This window comes from Canis aureus, chromosome 19 (genome assembly GCF_053574225.1).
Source record: "Canis aureus isolate CA01 chromosome 19, VMU_Caureus_v.1.0, whole genome shotgun sequence".
Taxonomy (NCBI): Eukaryota; Metazoa; Chordata; class Mammalia; order Carnivora; family Canidae; genus Canis; species Canis aureus.
Window position 1 is genome coordinate 34203833 of NC_135629.1, and position 27146 is coordinate 34230978.

The 27146-nt window shown below is 38.4% G+C and overlaps 2 protein-coding genes across 14 annotated transcripts in view; one reads left to right on the top strand and one right to left on the bottom strand.

Annotated features, from left to right (window-relative positions):
- On the top strand, positions 1–26431 carry ASB14 (ankyrin repeat and SOCS box containing 14). Of its 3 annotated transcripts, XM_077858434.1 has the most exons (11): positions 1–117; positions 677–806; positions 2497–2550; positions 2989–3122; positions 3220–3378; positions 6408–6653; positions 9211–9382; positions 9858–10401; positions 12670–12823; positions 13929–14129; positions 26215–26431. In XM_077858434.1, the coding sequence occupies exons 2-10, from the start codon at positions 685–687 to the stop codon at positions 14105–14107; spliced, it is 1764 nt and encodes a 587-aa protein (XP_077714560.1). In that variant the 5' UTR covers positions 1–117; positions 677–684; the 3' UTR covers positions 14108–14129; positions 26215–26431. The 3 variants fall into 3 exon arrangements, with proteins under 3 accessions (XP_077714560.1, XP_077714561.1, XP_077714562.1); XM_077858435.1 differs by lacking the exon at positions 2497–2550 and having other exon boundaries at positions 2991–3122; XM_077858436.1 differs by lacking the exon at positions 1–117 and having other exon boundaries at positions 730–806; positions 2497–2551; positions 2991–3122.
- Positions 9998–27146, bottom strand: part of APPL1 (adaptor protein, phosphotyrosine interacting with PH domain and leucine zipper 1) — a 45651-nt gene continuing 28502 nt past the window's right edge. For 7 of the 11 annotated variants that reach the window (XM_077858430.1, XM_077858428.1, XM_077858431.1 and 4 more), the window contains 6 exons: positions 26242–26416; positions 26115–26151; positions 25361–25507; positions 24549–24599; positions 23781–23870; positions 19312–22802 (listed from right to left, as the gene is read on the bottom strand). In XM_077858430.1, the coding sequence (XP_077714556.1) occupies positions 22656–22802; positions 23781–23870; positions 24549–24599; positions 25361–25507; positions 26115–26151; positions 26242–26416 (647 nt within the window). In that variant the 3' untranslated portion in view covers positions 19312–22655. Of the gene's footprint in view, positions 12796–13396; positions 13498–19311; positions 22803–23780; positions 23871–24548; positions 24600–25360; positions 25508–26114; positions 26152–26241; positions 26417–27146 lie in introns of those variants that run through there. The other 4 variants (XR_013357833.1, XR_013357832.1, XM_077858427.1 and 1 more) reach the window with 4 other exon arrangements.

The following is a 27146-nucleotide window of genomic DNA, read 5'->3' on the forward strand; positions in this document are numbered from 1 at the left end:
GCTATTAATGGAATGGTCACTACAGGGGAGTGGAGATCCTAAATATAAATGAAAATTCTGATGTGCTAATCTTTAACAGTGAAAACTTCCGTGCTCTCCTAAAGGATATAACAGAAGGTAAATATCTTTGGTATGTGATCAAACCTATTCTATGCTAAAATGGAAAAGTTTTTTTAAAAACCATTGAGATATTGCCTAATAGATACATTGTTTTTTTACTACCACTACTCCTGTCATATGCTGTATTATGAGAGTGCACATTCCTGTAATATGTTTGTTTTTAGTGTGTACTGTTATTTTCAGCATAAAGCTGTCCTTCGGGGTAAGTGCTACATTCACTGAGAAAAAACTCCTAAGCCAAGTCTAAAATAAATCATTATTTTCATAGTTAGAATGACACCTACCTAAGTTTTATATGAAGGTGGTTTTTCTTGAATAGGCTTTAAGTAAATGGCTGCTCATGGAGACTTATAATTTATGTTAAATTTGTGGCGGTTCAGAAAACTATTTTAAATTTATGGGAAAAATTTAATGAGTATTTTTTTCTAAATTTAGCATCTATCAATCCTATCAATTTGTAGTTTTCTGAATTTCACTTGCAATTTTAAGTATTTGATTATCTTGTTTTCTCAGCTGGAAAAATATTTTTAATTCATTCTGACTTTAAATCTGTCAGCATTCCACATGGATAATTATACCAGTGATGAAGACACAGATGAGGACTTTGATACCCAGCTCATCATCCAGTGGAGTTTACAGGACGTTCACCGGCCGGGGACTACACAGCAGGCGCCTGCAGATGAGAGGTATTGTATCCCACTGGCGATGTGATGTGAGCATTCAACAGTTGAGACTTGTCATTAGCATGATGCTAGTGTTATGATAAAAACAGGAGAGAAGGTCAAAATCCAAGGAGCTCTCATTTAAATACCTATGAGACTTGATGTCTCACCAGCCAGACAGGAAAATTTGGAAATAATTCAGGATGTAATTAGGGAGTAAACAGTTGAAGGAGTTTGGTAGCAATTCTGGCTTGGGGACTGGCAGGCTGAAAATGAGAAGAAATACATGAGGATATGAATAGAGGACTCGAATGCATCTTGTCTTTGCAGAGCCAAGGGAATGCATAAATTCAACCAACACAAAGAGAAAATTATCCTCAACCTCAGTGGGGAGATGAGGTCAGGTCCAGTCTTTATTCAAATCACAAGGAGGAATTATGTAAACTTAAACCCTTTCCAAAGGGTGTGTATGCGGAGTTCTGTAATGACAGCAATAGAAAAGGAACTCATGGGTCCCCCAGTGGTGGAAAAGAATCGCCCTGGAGGTAGAATGTTTACAGCCAGGCACACCTGCTCAAATGGTCTCTGGCTAGCTGATCTTCAACCTCATTCCCAACCCCCCCCCCCCCGCCCCGGACCCCCACCTCTGGCTAGTTACTATTGTTTTTCAGCGGTGATAAACCCTGTTTGCTTGGGATGGTGATTTCTATTTGCCTGCTGGAGGTAAAACTGAATAAATATATTTTAACTCCAAGAGATTTTATAATTATAGAGATGTTGACCTAAAACTATAGTTTGTTTGTTTTTTTTAAGTAACAAACTCATGGACTGATCACTTTGTGCCATCCTATTTAAGCATTTCATAAATATTGACTCATTTAAATTTTAATTCTCATGTAGTAAGTACTATTATCCCCGCGTAGAGATGAGGAGACAAGTAAGTGTTACCCAAAGTCACAGGGCTAGTAAGTGAGAGGCAGGCAGTCTGGCTTCAGAGTCTGTGCTCTTTACCACACCACTCTTACACTTTTGTGTTACATTTAGGAATAATCTTTAAAGTTTTATAAAGAAGTTGGGTTTCTTAGATTATGTTATATTAACCTTATGATTAAAATTTTTAAATCCATTCAGTAATTAAGTCATTATTTTAGGTTGAAAGGCATTAAGATTTTTTTTTAATTTTTATTTATTTATGATAGTCACAGAGAGAGAGAGAGAGAGAAGCAGAGACATAGGCAGAGGGAGAAGCAGGCTCCATGCACTGGGAGCCCGACGTGGGATTCGATCCCAGGTCTCCAGGATCGTGCCCTGGGCCAAAGGCAGGCGCTAAACCGCTGCGCCACCCAGGGATCCCAGCATTAAGATTTTGATGATTGAAATGTTTCAGAGAAATTAAAATTAACTATTGTTACAAATCTCTGTCATTGGACTTGCAAGAGTTATATGGTACTTAGGAAAGCTTGCTGAGTTGGTCAGGCACTTGAAGGAATTAGGAAACACTTCTTGAGACAGGTGGAATAATGCCGGAAGAGCAGTTTCCCTGGAGTGCATTTAGGGTCACACTGTATTTTGGAAGTATTTCCGTGAAGCCTCAGTAACTGCCTCAGTTCATCCTCAGCTGACTACCATTGCCCTTACCCTTTGTTTTTTTATTAAGTGCCTTTGTTTTTCCCTCAGTTTGGGGCTTACATATATATATTTGTTTTCTATGCAGCTTCCATCACTTTTTGAGAGCTGAGTACAAGAAGATAATTGAAACAATAGAGACAGTTAAGTACTCTTCCTATTCTATCTCTGCTAAATTCAGGAAGCCTAGAAGCAGGTTCTCCCAAATGCTCAACCTTGTGCAATCCAGATCCACCTATGATTCTCTAGAGCCCATAAGAAAATACCGTGGCACAATTTAGCAAAGCCCTGCTGAGTTCCTGGGCGAGGTGGGGGGGGAGGGGCTGAGCTGTGAGCTGTTGGTCTGTACACAACAATATGAGGAGGCAGTCGCAGGCCTGGAGGGGGACAGGGGGTGCTAACAGAGGAACGCTAGGCAAAAGGCCTTACTGTTGCTTCGTCCTGCCTATGCCATTTTCATGTGTCTCTCATGAAGCGTGGTGGTAGAATTCTGTCCTCTCCTGACGGTGGAATTCAGAAGCAGCTTGGGCTGCCTCCTGTGTGTGCCAAATGTGAATCTGTTCCCATTTGACTTGTTAATAGGTAAGGAAGATGCATTGTCACACTTGACCAAGTACCATTCTGCTTTTGATGAAGCAGATGGGATGGGCTGGCTTCCTCTGCATAAGGCTGCGGTGCAATTAAACAAGAACATTTTGGAAATAACCCTGAAAGGTAAGCTCCCTTTATAACTCTTCCTGATGCTTCTGAGAAATAAATTTAAAACTTATTTCTGTATCTTAACCTGTGTGGTCTAATGGATTTATTTCAGCTTCAAAACCCAGCGTGTGGGAGCAAACCACCCACAATGGTGAAACACCACTTTTTTTGGCTGTCAGCACTTGCCTCTTAGAAAATGCCAGTTTTCTTCTTCTCAATGGCTGCAATCCGAATGCCAAGAATTCTGAAGGCAATTCTCTTCTTCTTACAGGTAAACTAATACCTTGTCTCTGGAAAACAGTCTGTGATTCCGAGTGTCACCTATGCCCACAGGTTTCAAAGGGAACTTTTTAAAATTTTAATTCCAGTTTAAATACAGTGTAATATTAGTTTCATATGTACAATATCACGAGTCAGCACTTCCATACAACACCTGGTGCTCATCATGACAAGCACACTCCTTAATCCCCTTCACCTATGTCATCCCCACCCTCCTCTCTGGCAACCATCCGTGTGTTCTGCATAGTTAAGAATCTGTTTCTTGGTTTGCCTTTGTCTCTCTTCCATGCCCCCCACCCCGCCCCTTGCTCATTTGTTTTATTTCTTAAATTCCACATGTAAGTGAAATCATACGGTATTTATCTTTCCCTGATTTCACTCAGCATAGTACTCTCTAGCTCCATCCATGTCGTTGCAAATGGAAAAACAGCTTTTTGTGCATAGTTGCCGTGCTGCCATCCTGGTTCCACCTGACCAGATGTGGGTACCTAAGAGGTTTTGTAGAGACTGGCCTGTGGGATGGCCTGGTGTAGAATCTCTGCCAATTAGGTGATCATTTTGCACGGTTCCTTAACGAGTTAATTTGGGTATAAGGGGTGAACAGAGTAGGAGGCAACTGATGGCAGGTTGAATATAAATGAGCGATTTTGCTCCCTCCTGAGTCTTCACTAAAATTATACTTACATTGTTTAGAAGAGGTAAGATACAGGGGTGCCTAGGTGGCTCAGTTGGTTAAGCATCTGCCTATGGCTTAGGTCATGATCCCAGGATCCTCGGATTGAGCCCTGCATTGGACTCCTTGCTCAGTGGGGAGCCTGCTTCTCCCTCTCCATCTGCCTGTTGCTCTCCCTGCTGTTCTCTCTCTCAAATCAATAAATAAAATCTTTTTTTTTTTTTAAAGTAAGATACAAAACAATGAGAAGAACCGGAGAAGAGACAATAGCAACATAGTTTTTTAAAACCTGGAGAGCAGGTGGATGAGTAGTCAGTGACAAGAAAGCCAAATTTTAACTTGCTAGCGGAGAAAGCAACACAATTACATCAAAAGGCATGGAAGTTCTGGGTAATAGTTACCTTGTGGAGCACTGGTGAAGGACACGGAGCTAACATAGGAAAATTGCTGGAACACTATTAAGGAATAAGTCCTCATAGGCAGATCCCTTCTCCCAATCTGCCCTGCAAAGAGAGACCCCTCTCTCATGCCACCTGAATTCTGGAGGTTCATTTTCTGGGCGGTTTAAACAGAGGCTCTCTAGACTGGGGGGATATTCAGCAATGGTGGGAGTACTGGATGGAAAACACTGGAGAAATTAAGCAAACACTGGTGAGACCTCCCAGCCCTCCTCTTCCACCAGGATTCTAGAAAGCTGGCAGCCAGAACTCTACCTTCCAAGAGGAGGCTTCTCTGGGGAATTTGATATAATGAAAGTGAAGTTGGGGGCTTCCCAACAAATGGCCCAGGCATATCAACACTCAATTAGGAACACAGTCCAGGAGCTACTCCCAATGTTCAGGATCCCCAATTAGCTCTAGTCCCCAACTCTTAATCACGAGCAGACTGACAAGAATGACTATCTGAGAAAAGACTTCAGCAGAGATAAGCAACTTGAAGGAGACAGACTATTTAGGGAAAATATAATGTAGGGGGAAATTATGATAATGTTAGAGAATTTAGTAAGAAGTAATGAAATAACAGGACATTACAAAAATATTGAACCAAAAAATGCTCTTGAAAATTAAAAATGGTAGTGGAATTATAAAACTCAAATCAAATGCTGGGAGATGAAAGCATCCAGAAAAAGATAAGAAATGGGAAATAGGAAAGAAAAAGAAAAAAGCTCAGACTATCTAAAAGAGAGCAACATGTGAATCTCAGAAATAGTAGAAAGAGAATAGACAAGATGGAGATGGTATATCATCAATGAATAAGCCAAGAAAATGATTTCCTAAAACAAAGGATATGAGTTCCCAGAATCAAAGTGCACACTAATGCCAGCTCAATGAGTTAAGACCCGATACCCTTAGCACTCTGTATTTCCAGTTCTAGAGCACTTTCCATGGCACATTAACAAATGGATAGGGAGATGGATAGGAACATATATTTTTTAAAGATTTATTTATTTGAGAGAGAGAGCACAGGCATAAGCGATAGGGGCAGAGAGGGGGAGGGAGAGAGAAGCTCAAGCAGACTCTAAGCTGAGCATGGAGCTAGACATGGGGCTTGATTCCAGGACCCTGACATCATGATCTGAGCCAAAACCAAGAGTTGGTCACTTAACCGACTGTGTCACCCAGGCACCCTGGAAGATGGATCCATCAAGTTGTTTTAGAATCTTGAAGGACTTGCAGATTGTCATCCATATGTGAATGATTACAGCATAAATGCAGAAGAGCCAATTAGAAAATTTTAACAAAATATGAGGTTAAAAATAATTTCCTAGGGCGCCTGGGTGGCTCAGTTGGTAAGTGCGTGACTCTTGATTTCAGCTCAAGTTGTGATCTCAGGGTCCTGAGACTTGAGTCCCAAATTGGGCTCCGTGCTGAGCGTGGAGCCTGCTTGGGATTCTCTATCTCCCTCTGCCCCTCTGCTCACGCACACATGTGCAGTCTCTCTAAAAAAAATAATTTCCTGATTATTGCTGGTTTTGTTTCTCTCTGTTTAATGCACTTAATAAGCATTTCTAGGGCTGTATTGGGTACCTAAGTTCCCATTTTCTTGAGGGAAGGCACATAAAAATGATAAATGAAAATTTCATGTTTATGTTTTTCAGCTACCTTAGCAGCCAATAGATGACAACTGTTCATGGCTTACAAAAAAGCCAGTAGGCTATAGATATAAAACACTATTAATATTATTGGATATAAGCTTCATTTTACAGTCTGTTCCCTAAGCACAAAATGCTGGCACATGGGAGTAGGTAGGAGGAGCTCCTTAAAAAGCCTGAGGGACACTGACTAATAAGATACCTTGGCCATAAATTTCCTGGTGAACATTATGCCTATTTTACTTCTAATTTCCAGCTGTTCTCCGTGACTCCTATGAGATGGCTGCCTTGCTAATTGGCTATGGGGCAGATGTCAATCTGCGGTGTACCAACGAGAGGACAGCTCTCCATGAAGCAGCCAGACTGGGCAGGCAGGACATAGTGAAGCTGATATTGGTTTCTGGGGCATACCCTGACCCACAGAGCTCCTATGGATTCACTCCTCTTGCTCTTGCTGCCCAGAGTGGACACACTGAAATCATGGAGATGTTACTGCAGAAAGGCAAGATTTTCTATACGGTCAGCACACTCCCAAGGGGTAACATGATGCAAGTGTCCTCCTATTCATGGAGAGCTTCAAAATAATAGAAGTTAACATTTTATTTAAGCCTAACACAGATATTTGATGAAAGCATGTGTGAACATTGGCTACTAAAAAGCCTAGAGTAGAGACTGAATATTTCTCCTTCAATGTGAAGTAATTTCCCTAAAATTAGTAGGGTGCAGGTTACTCTTTTACATAATATTCCCTAACCATGCTGAGGATGGTTGGGTTTTTTGTTTGTTGTGTGTTTTCCTTTTCTAGATTCACAGAACAAAAGGCCCCACATCACCCCCTACATGTTGTTTCTGCTAAGTCACAGGGCAGTCCAGTGTGTTACCAGATGCTTCAGTAGTTAGGAATTGTTCCTGGTAGCTTCTCTCTGGGTCCCAGTTCTCTCTCCAGTAATAACCACAACTGAGAAAAGGGGAAGGCAACTTATATTTATTGAGTATTTTCTAAGCACCAGACATTAAGCTAACTGTGCTGCTTCATGTGATCTTCTAAAACCCTGTGAAGTAGGCACTATCTTCATTTTACATCTAAGGATAGAGGGTTAGGGGTGGTAGCAATTGCAGGACTTCCCTTTAACCCCCCACCAATTCAAGATCCTGGTTTAACTGACAGAGACCCTGGCTAAGAGAACTTTGGCATTTATTGTCTTTGAGGCCAAGACCCCCCCACTGATGAAATAATGTAGTATCTAGAGCTTTTTGTCAAAGAAGCAAATCCTTACCAAGATTTAATACAGTCCCAATATTAGATTTACCTTCTTTATTCTCCTTCCTGTTTATGTACAGAAGCCTTATTTCTTTTTTAATAATACATGGTCCTGATCTCCAATATTCTAGAATATAGGGACTCCTATTTTTAAGAACAACTTTCTGCTTTCTAGACTTACCTGAAACTTTCCCATCATATGGGGTCGTGAGGGGGACTTTGTAGTTCCCAAGCAATAGCCATAAGACATTTTAAGTAAGGTGTTTCAAATGAGCAATATCAGCAATGTCTAGAGTCATTAGCTAGAATAACAAAATCACTGGATCTTTAATCTACACAGAGTCACCTTTTATGTAGATCATTGATTAAAATATAGAGAGGCACCAGATTTTCAATTCTTAACTCTTTCAAGAAACCAGCATCAGTTGACCTCCATAAGGTATTTCCCTGAGGTTAACTCCCTTATGAAGTAATTTATACAAAGTGACATAGGTAGTAAATGGCAGAGCCAAGATTTGAACCCATGTCTGTCTCATTCCAAGTCATACTACTTTACCATCCTGCATTACCAGAGTGATAACATGGCATCATAGAAATGGGCTCTGGATCTGGACTACCTGTATGTGAATCCTGACTATCTTGCTTACCAGCTGTGCATCTCTGGGAAAAGTTACTCAAACCTCAACGAGCCTCAGTTTTTTCATCTTTAAAATGAAGATACTAGCATCTAATTGTTAGGGTTGATGTGAAGTTTAGAAATTATGCATACACAGGAACCTGTACATAGTGAGCACTCTTTCCATGGAGGCTGATTAGACTTTTCTTCATGTATTCTAGGAATGGAGTTCTTGGGCAGCCACTATATTCTGATGACTGTGGAGTCTCTACTAATTTAAAGCTACTACATCTGTTTGTTATGAGCTGTGCCCAGAATGTTTTTTCAAAACCCATTTTACTGAGAGGCCTTCTCCAATTGACCCAAAATTCATTTCTCCTTCCTTCACCATCCAGCTCCCCTCCGAATCCAAAACTGAGATCTTTTCTCTTTTCTTTTTTTTAAATGTCTGTAATCTTTTTCTCCTTTTTAAAATTTAAATTCAATTTGCCAACATACAGTGTAACACCCGGTGCTTATCCCATCAAGTGCCCTCCTTAGTGCCCATCACCTAGTCACCCTTCCCCCCACCTGCCTCCACTTCTGCAACCCTTTGTTTCCCAGAGTCAGAACTGAGATCTTTTAGAGGACATTTTGCCTACACCTGTCCTCTTACCATCCACACCATCACATGACACTCAGCCTACTGGGCACTACAATTTATCCTGTTAACTGTTAAGTCCCGAACTTCAGCTGCAAACAACTACATTGTAGCTTACTACAAACAGCCCCCTAAGAACATGTTACACCAGAACAAATGCCATAACACCAGATGGCATGGTCCAACGGGATGGGTGGTACCATCCTACATATAAGTATGGGGTAGGTGGGCTTTCATAGACTGGTCTGGAAACAAAATCACCTTTTGTAACCTCACTTCTCCTGGAATTTTCAAGTCCCAAACAAATAACTTATAGAAGTACTCTGTCAGCCTCCTCATTAAAATTTAGAGACTGCTTGCATCATTTCTTCCTTGCCCAACTGCATTATAAACTAGCTGAGAGCAGGAGGTACATTTTTTATTTCTTTTAGTGCTTTGCTAAAATGGCTCCTTAATAATTGCTTTTTGGTAGTGCTGATATATTAAGGATGCTTAAGACAGTGGAAAAGACTCTTGCAAAACAAGACCTTTTTCTCCTTTAGGAGCTAATGCTCTTGCTCAGGCCTCTGACTCCTCGTCCATCTTACTTGAAGCCGCTAGTGGAGGAAATCCAGACTCTGTGGCCCTTTTGCTAGAGCATGGAGCTGATGCCAACGTCCCTAAGAATTCAGGCCACCTGCCCATTCATGTGGCAGCTGACAGAGGCCACCTGTTGTAAGTTCATTTACATTATTGAGAAATAGTAATAGCTACGGTAGGGGGAGGGTTTCAGAGCAGCTTCTGGGAACTTTATATTCTTCATCTCTGATCCTATAATTCCAGCACCCCTTCTAAGATAAGAAACTCAACCAGTCAGTGAAGCCAGGCATCCTCTGTAGCCAGGAGCGAGATATAAAAGTACTTTATTATCAGGTCTTTAGGCAATACGGGGACCCTCAGGTCTCCCTGCTTAGACAAATTCTGAGTTTTATATCTAAACAGTAGTTTCATTCAACTTTACTAAGTATCTGAGCTTTTGGATGCAGGAATTAAGCACTTTTCGGCTGGAAGTTCTAAATGCCACCCGATACTAATACCATCTGGTACGAGTATAAAACCATCGTAAACAGGTTACTGCTGCATCTTAACCAAGACAGTTTTTTTTTTTTTTTTTTTTTTTTTTTAAATACACTTTGAAATTCTTTCTCAGAGCCCTAAAGCTTTTGGTTCCAGTCACGGATCTTGCCGCCATTAAGCAGAGCGGGATCAGTCCTGTGCACTGTGCGGCAGCAGGAGCGCATCCTGAATGCCTGGAGCTCCTCATCCAGGCGGGATTCGATGTGAACTTCATGCTAGACCAGAGAATCCGCAAACACTATGACGACCACAGGAAGTCAGCGTTGTATTTTGCAGTGTCAAACGGTGACCTCTCTTCAGTGAAGCTGCTTCTAAGTGCTGGAGCTCTGCCTAACCAAGACCCTGTTAACTGCCTCCAGATAGCCCTGAGGATGGGCAACTATGAGCTGGTGAGTCTGCTGCTACGGCACGGAGCCAACGTCAATTATTTCTGCAGAGTTAACCCTTTACATTTCCCGTCAGCCCTGCAGTACACGCTGAAAGATGAAGTCATGCTCAGGATGCTACTGAATTATGGGTATGACACAGAGCGATGCTTTGATTGTCCTCACGGAGACAAAGTTCATCCTTGCTATACCTTTGAAGGCTGGACATCTACAGTCATCAAAGATACCATGGTAAGTGCACAGTACTGTCCGTATCCACGTGCACAGTTGCTATTGGTGGCCCTGAACTACAGCAGTAGGTCAGGGTCTATCCATTCTCTCCAGCCGCTCACAGCTAAAAAGACTTTAACAGGATAAATACATGTGAAGTAGACACAGTAGTAGACGTAAAGGTACAGAAACTGTTCAGAGGGAAAAGTGATTTGACTTTACCTAAGGAGTTTCACCAAATGAAGTGGCATCTGAGTAAAGTTTTAAAGAACCAGGGCCATCTTATTAACTAGATATGCTTTTTCTTTGAAGGGGGGAGTTACCCAGCTAAAACATTTCTGGGGTCCTGATACCTGTACCCCCTCCCTTCTTCGCTATCGCTTTTAGCTCTAAAATTTGATTAAATAGGTTTCTTTGGCCATCTTCTTCTTCTTTTTTTAAAAAGATTTATTTGGGAAAGAGAAAGAGAGAAAGAAGAGCACGAGCAGGGGGAAGGGCAGAGAGAGCAGCAGACTCCCTACTAAGTGGAGAGTCGGACAACACAGGACTTGATCACAGGACCTTGAGATCATGACCTCAGCCAAAGGAAGGCACCCAACCAAGCCACCCAGGTGCCCCTCTTTGGTCACCTTTTTGTTGAAAAGGGAATCACCATAAATAGTTGACCACCTCCTTCTTGAGACGTTTTCCTGTTGGCTTTCATCATACCAGCCTCCCATTCCCCCCCTACCTGGTCACGTCTACTTCCCCAAACCAGAGCGTACCCCTGATTTCTCAAAAAGCTGGCATCCTTCAGGTTTCAAGTGTTACCCCCTCAGAGAGGCCCCTCCTTTCCTGTCTAAGGTGGGTGTCCTCCCTAATCTGCTGCTGCTGCACTTACCACTTGCCAAAATGATCTGTAGAACACTTTCTGATGAAAAAAAAAAAAAAAAAGAACATTTTCTGATGATGTGTCTCCTCCACAAAGACATCAGTGTAAACTCCTATGCACCACTCCCCTCAGCTTAGAGATCTGTGCTTAGCAGAGTAGATATATTAGAATACCTGAGTCCATAGTGAAATCAGAACAAAAAAAAAAGAAATGAAATGGAGAAAGCATTTCGAATCAATTATGAAAAGTGAAAGACATTTTGTTATAATATTGCATACTATTTTTAGGTTATGATTAATGTGGGAGATGGCATTTAGGTATAGATCATCTTGTACTATTTCCTGACTTTTTATTTTATACTATTTAACTTTTTTCATGGGCACCTTGCTAGAGGTGTATAAATTATCTACAGACAGAAACTATTCTTTCCTTCAGCCATGAGGCATAGGTGATGAATGACAGAAAACCCAAAATGAGAGTGGTTTTAATAAGATGGCTCAGGGTGCCTGGGTGGCTCAGTTGGTTAAGTGTCTGCCTTCAGCTCAGGTCATGGTCCTGGGGTCCTGGGATCAAGCCCCGCTCGGGCTCCCTGCTCAGCAGGGAATCTGCTTCTCCCTCTCCTCCTGCTGCTCCCCCTGCTTGTGCTCTCTCACTCATGCTCTCAAATAAATAAAATCTTTTTAAAAAAATTATAAGATGGCTCATTCCTCTCTCATATAAATAAAGGCCAGAGGTAAACAGCCTTTTAACTGGAGAGCTCCATGACCACAGGAGAAACTTGTGTCCACAACCCAGCCAGCAAGGAGACAGGCAGGAAGCAGCAGCACACACCTTGCTCTAAGTGCATTCTGGGCATTGCTCACACTTACACTCACATTTCACTAGCTAGAACTTAGGTGGCTGCGTCTAGGGGCAAAGAAGCTGGAAAGGTAATCTTTATTCCAAGAAGCCCTGTGGCCAACCAAAGGAGACAACAGGTATTAGGTAACTATTTCTTTCACACCTTGTTTACATCTTACATAGTTCTGAAGGTACAATAGTAAATAGATTTTCAAATGTGAGAGCTAAGGACTAATGTCCTTGGGGCGCCTGGGTAACTCAGTCAGTTAAGCAGCCAACTCTTGATTTCAGCTTAGGTCATGATCTCAGGGTCCTAGGATCAAGCCCCACGGCAGGCTCCATGCTCAGTGGGGAGTCTGCTTGATGATTCTCTCTCCCTCTGCCCCTCCCCACCCTAGAATAAATTAATCTTAAAAAAAATTTTCCAAAAACAACAACAAAAAAATTTCCTTGTTCAATGCCTTAATTTATAAATGAGGGACTTGAGACCTTGGTTCTTGACTGTGAGTTTAGTGTTCTAAACCACATAGATACTTAAGTTTTTCATTTACTTTCATAGTTCCAATTTTCTCCCCCAGTTCTGTGAAGTAATAACATTGTCGTGGCTGCAACATCTCTCTGGGAAGGTTGTTCGAGTGATGCTTGATTACGTTGATCAAGTTCAAATCTGTTCAAAGTTGAAAGCTGTGCTCCAAAAACAGGGGCTGTGGTCAGAAATCCATTTTATCTTGAGTGAGTATCTTTCTTTCTTTTAGAAGATTCTTACCAAAAAAAATTCTAGTGGGTTTTTACATTCTTATTTGCTTTGCTTTTTTGTTTTTTTAAAAGATTTTATTTATTTATTCATGAGAGACACAGGCAGAGACACAGGCAGAGGAAGAAGCAGGCTCCTCGCAGGGAACCCAATGCAGGACTCAATCCTGGGACCCCAGCATCACGCCCTGAGCCGAAGGGAGACGCTCAACCGCTGAGCCACTCAGGCGTCTCTCTTATTTGCTTTGTAAAAAACATTCTTTTCTGGCTAAAAGCCTTACCTACGGAATGCCTGGGTGCTCAGCAGTTGTGTGTCTGCCTTTGGTTCAGGTCATGATCCCGAGGTCCAGGGATCGAGTCCCACATCAGGCTCCCTGTATGGAGCCTGCTTCTCCCTCTGCCTGTGTCTCTGCCTCTCTCTCTCTGTGCCTCTCATGAGTAAATAAATAAAATATTTTTTTTAGAAAAAAAGCTTTACCTAAAGAAAGCAAGCAAAATACTATATATTCCTATCTAAAAACAGTAACTATTTATAACTTAATTTGTGCTTACCCCCATTCCCCATAGATGAACTCTGTCAGGTAATCACATTATATGGTAGGTGATAGCTTTCTCCTAGTCATATGGAACACTGTAGATTTAGTGATTAGCAGCTATGAAATGGTAATGAAAACACGGATGAGAAATGAAGATTGAAACCTGCAGATAATACTGAATGACGCTTCAAACCACATTCTTTCACAGCGGCACAGAAGTCAAGAATTTCTTTCTAGTTTCCCCACAAGGTGGTGGTCTTTAGTTCCCAGGCTGACCCTGAGGGGGTGGTGAATACATGTAGATTTAAGGACTTCAGACCCAACACTGATGCCGACCTTTGGGTTCTTAAATTGGCCAGGTTCTGTAATCACGTCAATAGAAGGGCTGCAAGGAGAAGGGAAAGGCTGTGGTTCCCTGTGAACTTTTTCCATTTAGACACTGCAAATGAAAATTTTGGTTTAACACACATTTGCTGACCAAATCCTAAGATCACTAAAAAAATGAAGCAACTCTTTTTCCTTCGGGTAACGTGTTTCTCTCATTTCAGCAAACCCTCGACCCCTCAGACATCTGTGTCGCCTGAAGATCCGGCGGTGTATGGGGCGCTTACGTCTGCGCTGCCCGGTCTTCATGTCCTTCCTTCCATTACCAAACCGTCTCAAAGCATATGTCCTTTACAAAGAATACGACCTTTATGGACAAGGAATTTTCACAGGAACCTGGTAGTCAAACCATTCTGGATGAAGAGGTATAATTCTGTAAGCTGTATTTCTTAAAGTTTGACTTGTTACATGATTCATTATTTCTCACTTTACCTAGCAACCAAAATCTCAAAGCAGTCTACATTCTTTTGAAATATGATATTAATACTTTCTTAATATGCTTAATTTTGCTTCTCAGGGGACCTGGGTGGCTCAGTTAAGTGTCTGACACTTGATCTCAGCTCAGGTCTTGATCTCAGGATCATGAATTCAAGCCCAGTGTTGGGTTCCATGCTGGACATGGAGCCTACTTAAAAAAAAATTCCATACACCAAAAAAAAAAAAAAAAAAAAAAAAAAAAAAATCCTCATATTGCTTTTCAAGAACAATCTGACAGGCAGTTTAAAGAAATACTCCTCCCCTCAAAGTAAATTAAAAAACTAAACCCAAACTGTAAAATTTCAACTTAGAGACATACATCAGTTCTCACTCTGTATTGATTTTACATTAAATGTATGAATCTATATTTCTACATGTCAAAACAATAGATGCTACCTCAAATAATTCAGTAATTATTAACAGTAATTAACAGTAATTATTAACAGTATTATTAACAGTAATTCTTTTTATAGAGAAGTACATACATGTCTTAGGAATTACATTGAATAAAATACGGACCCCAGTACTTGACCTACAAATGAGCTGTTCTTGTGCAAAAGTCCAAAGGCCAGTTTAAGTGCCTGTTTACAGTCCTGCACGGAAATGGGGGGTTTTGGTTAACTGAAATAGAACTTTCATTTGCAATGTCATCATTAATGGGAAACATGCAGTCCTTCTTTCCACAGAACTCTGGCTGAAGGTTACCACTTATTGGTTAATGTTACCACTGAGACAGAAGTCAAGTGTTTTCAAATGGCTTAGTGATTCTGTACTGAACCCAGTACAGTACTAAACCCACAAGAGGGGCTCACTGACAGAAGCAGTTATATTTATGTTAATGCCATATAGTTAACATACAGTGTTATATTAGTTTCAGGTGTACAATATAATGATCCAACTATTCTATACATTATTCAGTGCTCATCATAAGTGCATTCCTTAATCCCCATCCCCTATTTAACCCACCCACCCCTCCCACCTCCCTTCCGGTAACCATCAGTTTGTTTTCTCTAGTCAAAAGTCTATTTCTTGGCTTTTTTCCCTTTGCTCATTTGTTAAGTTCCACATATGGGTAAAATCACATGGTATTTGTCTTTCTCCAACTTATTTCGCTCAGTGTTATATTCTCTTGATCCATCCATGTTGTTGCAAATGGCAAGATTTCATTCTTTTTTGATAGCTGAATAATATTCCATTGTGTATGTTTACCACCTCTTGTTTATCTATTGATGGACATTTGGGCTGCTTCCATAATTTGGCTATTGTAAATAATGCTGCAATAAGTTGGGGTGCATGTATCACTTTGAATTAGAGTTTTTATATTTTGGAGGTAAATACCTAGTAGTGTGATTACTGGATCATATAGTTCTATTTTTAAGTTTTTGAGGAACCCCCATACTGTTTTCCACAGTGACTGCACCAGTTTTCATTTGCACCAACAGTTCATGAGCGTTTTTCTCCACATCCTCGCCAACACTTTTTTATTTTAGCCATTCTGACAACTGTGAGGCATCTCATTATAGTTTTGATTGCATTTCCCTGATAAGTGATGTTGTGCATCTTTTCATGCATCTGTTGGTCATCTGTATGTCTTCTTTGGAGAAATGTCTGTTCATATCTTCTGCCCATTGTTTAATTGGATTATTTGTTTCTTGGGTGTTGAGTTGTATCAGTTCTTTATATATTTTGATACTAATCCTTTATTGGATGTGTCATTTGCAAATATCTTCTCCCATTCAGTAGGTTGCCATTTAGTTTGATGATTGTTCCCTTTGTGGTTTATCTTTTTATTTTGATGTAGTACCAATGGTTTGTTTATTAATTTTGCTTGTTTCCCTTGCCTCAGGAGACATATCTAGCAAAATGTTGCTATGGCTGATGTCAGCAATATTACTACCTGTGCCCTCTTGTAGGATTTGTAGTTTCAGATCTCACATTTTGGTTCTTAATCCATTTTATTTTTGTATATGGTGTCAGAAAGTAGTCCAGTTTTCCCAACACCATTTGTTGAAGAGACTGTCTTTTCCCCATTGTATATTCTTGCCTCTTTTGTCAAAGATTAATTGACCTTAAAATTATGAGTTTATTTCTGGGTTTTTACTCTGTTTCATTGAGCTCTGTGTTTTTATGCCAGTACCATACCATTTTGATTACTACAGCTTTGTAATATAAATTGAAACCTGAAATTGTGATACTTCAAGTTTTTTTTTCAAGATTGCTTTGACTATTTGGGGTCTTTAGTGATTCCACACAAATTTTAGGTTTGTTCTAAAAAAAAAAATTTAGGTTTGTTCTAGTTCCATAAAAAATGCTGTATTTTGATAGGGATTGCATTAAATCTGTAGATTACTTTTGGTAGTATATATTTTAACAGTATTTGTTCTTCCAATCTATGAGCATGCAATGTCTTTCCATTTCTTTGTGTCATCTTCAATTTCTTTCATCAATGTTTTATAGAGTACAGGTCTTTCCTCTCTTTGGTTAAGTTTATTCCTAGTTATTTTGTTATTTTTGGTGTAATTGTAAATAAGAGGGGTTTTTAAAAACTTATGTTCCACTTAGTTAACATACAGTGTAATATTAGTTTCAACACTTCCATTCATACATCACTCAAGCCCTCATCGCAAGTATACTCCTTAATCCCCATCAACTATTTACCCCATTCCCTTACCCACCTCTCTTCTGATATCCATCAGTTTATTCTCGATTGTTAAGAGTCTCTTTCTTGGTTTGCTTCTCTTTCTTTTAATGTCAATTTCTGCTGCTTTCTGTACATTGATTTTGTATCCTGAACTCATTTACCAATTCTAGCATTTTGGTGGTCTTTAGGGTTTTCTATATACAGTATCATGTCATCTGCAAATTGTTGGTTTTACTTCTTCTTTACCAATTTGGATCCTTGTTGTTATTGTCATCTAATCACTGGGGCTAGGACTTCCAATACTATGAAGAGTGGACATCTTTACCTTGTTCCTGGCCTTAGGGGAAAGCTTTCAGTTTTTCCCCATTGAGTATGATGTTCACTGTGGGTTCTTTATATATGGTCTTTATTATGTTGAGGTATGTTCCCTCTAGACTTTGCTGAGAATTTTTTTTAAGATTTTATTTATTTATTCATGAGAGAGAGGGAGGGAGAGAGGCAGAGACACAGGCAGAGGGAGAAGCAGACTCCATGCAGGGAGCCTGATGTGGGACTCAATCCCGGGTCTCCAGGATCATGCCCTGGGCTGAAGGCAGCGGCGCTAAACCGCTGGGCCACCCAGGCTGCCCGCTGAGAATTTTTTTATCATGAATAGATACAAATGCTTTTTTGCTTTCTCTTATTGATGTGATGTGTCATGTTGATTATCAAACCACACTTGTATCCCAGGAATAAATCCTACTCAACTGTGGTGGATGATTTTTAATGTAGTGTTGGATTCTGTTTGCTAGCATTTTGTTGAGAATTTCTGCATCTATGTTCATCAGATACTGGCCTATAGTTCACTTTTTTGGTGGTCTTTATCTGATTTTGGTATCAGGGGGATACTGACCTCATAGAATGAATTTGGAAGTTTTCCTTTCTCTTCTATTTTCTGGAATAGCTTGATAAAAGTGCATTAATTATTTTGTATCATTACCTCTGAAGCCATCTAGTCCTGACTTTTGTTTGTGGGGAGGTCTATTTATTTATTATTTATTTTTTACTACTGATTCAACCTCTTTGCTGGTAATTGGTCTGTTTAAATTTTCTATTTCTTCCCACTTCAGTTTTGGTAGGTTGTTTCTAGGACTTTATTCTAGGTTGTCCAATTTGTCAGCATATAATTTTTCATAATATTCTCTTATAATTGTATTTCTGTGGTATTATTTGGATTTTTTTTTTTTAATGAGTCTGGTTAGAGGTTTATCCATTTTGTTGCTCTTTTCAAAGTACCAGCTCCTAGTTTCATTGATCAGTTCTATTCTTTGCTTGTTCTTTATCTAGTTCCTTTAGATGTTAGGCTTTTTGAAATTTTTCTTGCTTCCTGAGGGAGACCTGTATTGCTATGAACTCCCCTCTTAAAACTGTGATAGCAGTTATAGAATGTAGTTTAAATTTTTATTTCTGTATGCTCCATGTTGCAGGGAAGTACAGGTTTCTATATGGGAAATGAGGAAAGTAACTGAGGAAACATATCCAGTCACACCTCTGTAGAATATAGATGGCACATCAACAAGGAGAATAGAACAGTAGGTAGGATGATGTGGGTCCATTTTCACCAAAGACCTAGTCAACACAGCCTTGTTTATGTTTAGCATTAGTATACTTTCTTAGCAAAATATAGTCCATCTTAGGGAGACTGAAGTTAGAGGTTTTCTTTCTGATGTGAAGATTCATGGCTATACAGACTAACTCAGTAAGCATAGACTTTAATGATACAATGTTCACATTAAAAACTTGCAAAATTTGCTGGCATGAATAATTTTTATTTTTTTTAATCAAAGTGTGGGGTCTGTTTATAAGTGAGTAGTGGCTTATAGGTATGTCAATATACAAATATATTTAGGATATACATGCACTTAGATAAAATTACATAATTCTAAAGTTAGTTTTGTCCACTCCCTGGACCTTTTAAAAGTGTATTATTTCATAAAATTCAAAACAACTAAGAACAGATACTCCAGTAGAAGAAAAGAACTTAAGTGCTATAGGAAAGTATAAAGAGCACATGGGAAGAATATGTATTAGTATTAAAATAACAGGCCAAGCCCACTTAAGCTGGTGTACACAACCTGCCTCTTTAAAATATATGTATTTCTTTGAATAGGGCCAACCATAGCAAGTACATATTGTCTGTAACATTTCTAGGATAATGATTGAGAAACCTATTTTTCTAAGAGAAAAAATCACTAGTGATGAATTAGTATTATTTTCCAGTTAAGTGACCTTTTCTTTCATTTTAGCTGTTATGGAATAGCAGTGCGGCTAGATGTGTAATTATAGTGTCATAACAGATTAAGAAAAAGTCTATTTGTTTCACAAGCATCATTTGGAATGACTTGGAGAAACAGAATTCTGAGTATATATCAAATACTTCATACAAAAAAGACTATACAAAAATCATGGACTTTATTATACATTAAAAATCTCCTAACAGCATATTTCCTGAAGCCTTATCAGAGAATACCTACTTTGACAAAATGAAAAAAATAAGCTCTCCACCCCACATGTATACCGTTACATAAAGTTGAGTTCTTCAATTCTAAAGGGAAATGTAGCATGATTTTTAATTGTATATATGCATGATTAATATCAGTGAGATAAGAACTAATTCACTTAACATTACAAAATCACCAAATATACAAAGCAGTTTTGCACGTTATAACTTAATCCCCAGTTCTCATACTAGCTGAAGTAAATTACATGAGTACAGCCACAAGAGACTAGTTTAAAAGTATAGTATAGTTCCAGTTTCAAATATTTGTTATTAATGAAGAACAAAACTCATGAAAGAAGAGTAAGCCAAACTTGCTTAAAATAAAAGGAAAGGCTTGCTTCCTACAATGTGTTTGAATATTTAAAGTACAGTTGAATGCTAGGAGGTTGGAGTCAAAACCAATGTTAGTATTTTCATTTTATTCAGGTAGCAGGTTTTCAATACACAGGATCTTAGGATCTGTCAGCATTTATAATAAGATTCAAATCTTAAATATCTGTAGTTCCTACATATAACTCAAAATTAACTCAGATGCCTTTACCACACAAGACTGTACATTACATAGAATGTTATGCATACCCTACTATCCTTTTCTCAAGCGCAAGAGTAATAATTTTACCACTCCTAGAGCCTGAAAATGCTTTTGAAATTAAACACAAACTAATCATTGTAGAAATGGCAAAAACTAAACTGGCTTTGGGGACTCTGTTCAGTCCCTTGATAACAAGTTTTAAAATTTTTAAAGGGAAAAGCTGTAATTAAGTTTCCTATATACTGACTTCATTACCATCGTTAGAAAAGTACTGTTCCTATATGTAGCAGAGTGCATAGCTGAATTAGGTAGACTTAATTTCTTTTGAAGAATGTTTTGTTAATTTCTAAAAACCATCAAGTTTGAATCCAAGAAAGCTACCTCACAAAGCATTCAGAACCAGATGTGATTTCAAAAAGTAACAGACCAAGATCAGCTTTAACATTATGCAGAAACTTCAAACAAAAAGGCAAGTTTTTTAAAGTCGATGCTTAAATATCTGCAGTATGGAATAGTTCTTATAGTTCTATAGCAATGGACCAAAAGTTCAAATACCTAAAATCGTTAATCTCACACATGACTTCTATTTGGTGTTGTAATGCTCTTTGGTCTGATCTGTGGACATGGGTGTGTTATTGCAGAAATTCCTATCAAAATCATGACCTAAAACGAATTACAGGTCTATCCAGCATCCCTAAGTTGGCCAGTGCCTTTAACTCCAGCATTCACTTTGACCCAGAGTACTAACAACTGTGCCCTGTACTTGTTACCAGGCACAGTACCAGCCTCCTAATGCTGATCACCTTCCTTGTAGGGTGATAAGTTTCATCTGAATTAAGTGAACTGACAACTTAATAACATAAGCAAAAGACTTAAACAGAGAGCTTACTAATTCTCAAAAAGGTCTTAATAGCAGGACCTGCCATGACTAGTGAGGTGCGGACCACAGAAATTTCAACTTCTACCAAAGGAATCATATAACAATTATTGTGAAAGCATTCCCTTGTAGTAAGCACAAAATCAACTTTCTCCAAAAAGTACTCCATAAATTTCTATTTTGTTACTATATGTTTTGGTAACATAAGACTTCAAAATAATGATTATCAAGTAATCATTATTCCCATTTGGCACGTGGATAAAAAGAATATCATGATCCTATATATAATTATTCCCTTCCACAGAAAACAGTGTGCATTCAATGTGAAACAGCCACATTGTACTGAGAGACTAAAACAGATGCCATCTCTAATTCAGAACTAAGAAAAGACTATCAAAGAACAATGGGCTTTTCCATCTTGAAGTGGCTAATTTCTTGAAAATTTTAGATATGTGACTATGTATTTTGTTCAATATATTTAACTTGTCTCTTTATAGTTTTACATGTGAAACAAAAAAAATTTTACATAATTTCTATCAGCAATATTAAAAATCTGAGTAAAGAAAAAAAAAGTTTTGACATGGCAATAGGGAAATGTAATTTTAACCTAGGCACCAGGCTAAAATCTTTCCTTGGTCAACTCTCTTATACCAAACATTCAATTCCTTTCAATCTTTCATGGAATTAGACCTTTTACTCATTTGAAGAGTACAAGTATTTACAATAATTAGTGCAAATTATTCTCATATATTATTTGCCTTTGTGGATATAAAGTGGTGATCAGTATTTTATCAAAACATGGAATTATGAAAATACTGTGCATATCAGTCTGAAATTTAAAAGATTACATTTCCTAAACTAAACTTTGGGCTTTTTTACTTTAAGCAGGAAACAACGGTTATAGAACTTCTTTTGAAATGTCACTTGATTTTGAATAAAAATTATTTCACACAATGCAGAAAATACGATGTGCTATCCTGTAACAATATCTTACATGTTAAGTCCTAATCTAAAATGTACTTGAACAAAAAAAAAATCCCTTTTAATAAATTCCAGAATCTTATTTTAACCATTACTGCTCTGCAGCAATAATTCAAGTCCCAACCTGAGAACTAAGAATGTGATAATTAAATGCCACGGGCTGTATCAATCTTGAACTGAAGACACTTACGCTTCTTTCCCACTGGCATCAGGTGTAGTACATCAGAGAAATGTGAGCAATCCAAGAAAGTGCCCTGAAATCACAGTACCACCTGCCACAATTTGAAACCTTAAGTCTAAAATTTCTCTAATTTTATATAAAAGTTCTATTGCACATTTAATAATTAAAATATTTGCAAACTTGTAGAATTCTTTGTATAAAGGGTTTTGAACCAATTCAGTCAAAAGCTTCCTCACTGACAGCAAAAATGTTTCTAATGAGAAGAGGGAGCATATCCATGAATACCTGAAGCTGAAGAATAAAAGTTTTCTTATGGTCAGAGCCAATTACAATGCAAGATAAGAAGTTCACAATTTGAAGGAAAAAAGGCTTGAGCAAGTATAATTCCTCAGCAATCTACTTCAAGGAGATGAACAGGTTTCTCTTAGACATGTGGAATTTGATGTTACTGCATAGTATATTATTTTTAAGGGAAAAAAATCAGTGCAAACCTAAGTGATCAAGGTCAATCTTATTTTTAAAAATGAAGTTAAAACAAACAAGCAAATATAAACTTTAGTCTCCTTGATATTTCAACATAGTTGTTACCTTGTGCCATTTCACCACAGAAACTGTCAATAAATTCCAAGGGGGGAAATACCAACCCAAAAAGCAAGGATAAGTTCATGCTTCTGACTCTCTTTTCTTTCCTTCTTCTCCCAAATCACTCTCTTCTGACTGGCTACTGCTAAGGACAACAAACTGCCCCTCACTACTGGCTTGGTTCGGTCTACTGGAAGCAGCTATCAAGCGACTCTGTTCTTCTAAGTCCTAGTAGAAAAGACAGAAAAGAAACTAAGTTTATTGTTTGCAATCAAATGCAAAACTATGCATTTAAAATACAACTTGAGAGCTACTTCAATACTGTCAAACATTTATGCATAATTCTGGCAACTTACTGAAAACAAAGGCTACACACAACCAGTGCAACACCAAAGTGAATTCTGGCACCATTTTAGAAATCCTGTAAAAGCCAATGTTGCCCTCTTTGTTTTAATGGCAACAATAATATTCAGACCATTGTTAACTCTCACTATATGCCAATACAATGTTCATAACAGATCACTCCACATCCCTGCCTAACTACCCCCCGCCGCCCCGCATCCAACTTATCTTGTTAGATCAGTTGTTGCCCTCCCTCAGCCTACCCTAGCAAGAAAGCCTCAACTTCATGGTCATCTTCATATCTCTCTCCTTTGTCAGAAAGTCCAATTTATTCCCAATTCCTGCTGATCTATACTCAGTAAGTATCCCACAAATGTCTCTTTTTTTTCCCACTGTCATTGCCAATGCCACAACCCATAACTGGGTCTTACAATCTCATGTGTTCTTTAGATTTTGCTCTAAAATTTGCCTGAATATTATCCTGTTAGATGGACAATGATTTGACACTCCTGGTAGCATTGAATGTTTACATATACATTCCTGGAAACCAGTAAAGCTGTCAGCAATGGCAGTTAAAGCCCATACACACGTGTACACATAGGGCCATTGGAATATGGAAATATAAAAGTTCTGATATGTTTGCTAAACTAAGTCAACTACATGTCGGTTACCATAGTGTGAACATCCTATCAGAAGACAGACGTCTTCCTTTTCTGCTGTGCTATGAATCATCTGGTTATAAAGTGGCTGAGGAACGAGAAACAGACTTTCATTTGGAAATTCAAATCTGAAAGTCACAGTCCTGAATTAAGGAAATTTCATAAACATTACACCAGAGAAGATCTAGATATTGGGACTACATACCTTTTCAATTTGTTTTTGTTTACTGAGTTCTTTCTGTTGCTTCTCTTTTACCCTCTCCATTTCTTTTTGTTTTTCTGATGCCCTACGATCCTGAAAAGCAGACAAATACAACTAATGAATTAAATATGAAATAATTTTAAATTTTAGATTTTTAAAAAAGATTTTATTTATTTATTCATGAGAGACACAGAGAGAGGCAGAGACACAGGCAAAGGGAGAAGCAGACTCCCTGGAGGGAGTCTGATGTGGGACTCAATCCTGGATCCCGAGATCATGCCCTGAGCCAGAGGCAAACACTCAACTGCTGAGCCACTCAGGTGTCCCAAATTTTAAATTTTTTCAATTAATACTGCCTTTGCAACCTTTTCGTATTTTTTTATATTTATATGAAAGCACACTAAAAATTTATATTCTATCTTAGTCACTTATCCAAATTCTAATGCTATACCAGCAATAGTATCCATTAATAACCTTGCACAGCAAAATTATTTTATTTACTTGCTAATATGAAAGATTTTAGATAACATTCTTGAAGGGGCTGTTGGGTGGCTCAGTTGGCTCAGCATCCGACTGTTAATTTCAACTCAGGTCATGATCTTAGGGTCATGAGATCAAGCCCTGCATAGGGCTGCAAGCTCAGTAGTAGGGTGTTGGAGATTCTCATTCTCTCCCTGTTTCTATGCCCCTCTCCCCACCTGTGCTCTAAATAAATAAAATCTTAACTTAGAAAATGGATAACATTCTTGGATAGTTATCTTGGATTCTTACCAGTTCTGCATGCAAGGCTATCTGTTTTGCCAGTCCAACAGAATCACAAATCTAAAAGGGGAAAGTGTAGAAAAACCTCAGGCAGTTTTCACATCAAAGTAACAATTTTAAGATTCTAAATGGCTGATACAACTAGATTTATAACTCATTGTAACAGGCAGCTTCAAACAAAAGGGGATTTAAGAATGTTCCAACCCTGGGGCACCTGGGGGACTCATTTGAAGACTGACTCTTGATTTCAACTCAGGTCATGAAATCAAGCCCCATGTTGTACTCTGTACTCAGTACAGAATCTGCTTAAGATTCTCTCTCCCCTTGCCCAACCCCCCCCATCTTGTTCATGCTAAATAAATATTTTTAAAAAAGCAAAAACAAAAAAAGAATGCTCCAGCCCCCAAATGAAGCATCTGTGTATATTCTTCAGAGTCTATGAGTTTCTATTGCACATACCCCATCTTCCTATTACCTCAGATTCCTTACTGAAATGGTAAAGTCTGCAAAGAATGAAGCAAGCAGATGCTGATGCTGCTCTAAGCTGAAAACACTTGAAAAGGGCCGATTATGGGAATATACTGCATTCCCAGAGTAAGTTAATGAAGCCAGAAGACTACACCAGCTATCAACAGCCAAGGAAGACACAGGCCTGTAGTCAGAAGGGCCAACCCACCAGCTCAGCTATCTTCAGAGCAACAGGATTTGCTCAAACAACTTAGATGGATTAGGCCAAATCTGGTTTTTCCCAGAGATCTTACTAAGGACTTCAACTACGATAGACATTTCACAACAGAAACACATTTTGAAAAGCCATGTACCTTTTCCCCTTCATTATTTGATTCAAATATATAGCAGACTGATGACAGATTACTTTCATTTCTCCCTCCTGATGTCCGAAGAACAAATCCAAAAAGCCTCTTATTTTCCTGGTGTGTAGCATACAAAACTACACAGGGTAATGGAAACTGCCACAGAAAACATCAGAAGCAAACAGATTTTTCAAACAAACGTACACACTTCTACATGAAAAACTCAAGTACTAAGTCAAAAACATTATAAACAGAACATTAGAGCCATTTTTTTTTTCTTAACAGAACAGCAACCTAAGAACAAAAATATCATGTTTGGTTCGGATTACCAGGCAGAGTAAGAGGCTGTTGACTATCCTATTTGTCATTTATACATTTTACAAAATCAAAATCAGTAACAATACAGTCCATCTTATTAAATGATTAAATAAGAGCACATACTTGCAGCTATTTCAACACCTATAATTATAAAATAAACTCACTCGTGTTCACCATTTAATTCCTATCATTGTGTTTATCCCTTAACTAGGCAGCATGTACCATATACTAAAAAACTAAGTAGGACAACCAGATTGCACTGATTCTTTAAGTACATGGAATGTTCAATTAAAACTTCTTGGGGGGAGATGGCTATAGGCTTAATTATAACTTAGCCAATCATAATTAATACTGTATTTTAATATAATCAGAATGTTTATAACAATACAGACATGTATATGCATAAAAGAGCCTTCCAATAAAGCTTTAAATGTGCAGAACTCACTGTGAGCCTTGTAACTTGTGTCTGTGGATCAATTAACCTATAATTAAAAATTTGGAAAACAAATTTTAACTAGGCTGAACTTAAACATTTTTTCCTACAGTTTTTTAACGGGGAGATCATTACTTACTTTAAACAATCACAAGTGACTAATAAATGTGATTCTGTCATACGAAAGATGTTATGGATGGCCCGGGCAGCTAAGATTTGCCGCATTGTTTCATAAACAACATCTGGACTGTCGTCTGATTTCACCTCCATAGAACCAAGGAATCGCACGATAAATAACTGATGAAGAATAGAATCTACAAAAGAACAAGGTACATTACATATCTTTAAATCCCACATTTCTCTTAAGAGTAAAATATATTGTCACCTTTTAGATTTTCTAATGAAAAATTCAATCTAGTAGCAGTATTTAGAAATTACTCCTAATTATGGTGGTCAAGTTATAGGAAAATTAAAGGTCTCTAATTCAAATAGCAAAAGGTTAGGCTTCAATAATTGGTGGTTCTGGGGAAGACTGGGTGGCTCAGCAGTTCAGCACCTGCCTTTGGCCCAGGGCGTGATCCTGGAGTTCCAGGATCGAGTCCCACAACGGGCTCCCTGCATGAACCTGCTTCTCTCTCTGCCTATGTCTCTGACTCTCTCTCTCTGTTTCTCATGAATAAATAAATTTTAAAAAACAAACAATTGATGGTTCCAAGCTAAAAAAAAATTCCTTGTACTATTCTTACAGCTTTTAAGTTTGAAATTTATCAAAATAAAGAGTTACTAAAAAAAAAAAAAAAAAAAAAAAGAGAGAGAGAGAAAAAAGTTAATGCTCTAGTTCCAGAAGAAAACATCAGCTGCTAAGAAAAGCTTAAAGGATATCTTCTGCATTGAGAATCTGACTGTGAGGTCAAAAGTATAATACTCTATAATTTTAATGAAATCCTTAAGCCTGATTAAGTTCTGTTGGTTTGAGTATTATGAGCAAAAAGAAAACCGTGAAGTTACCATTAAAACCGCATAATCAGAATAAATATAAACAAC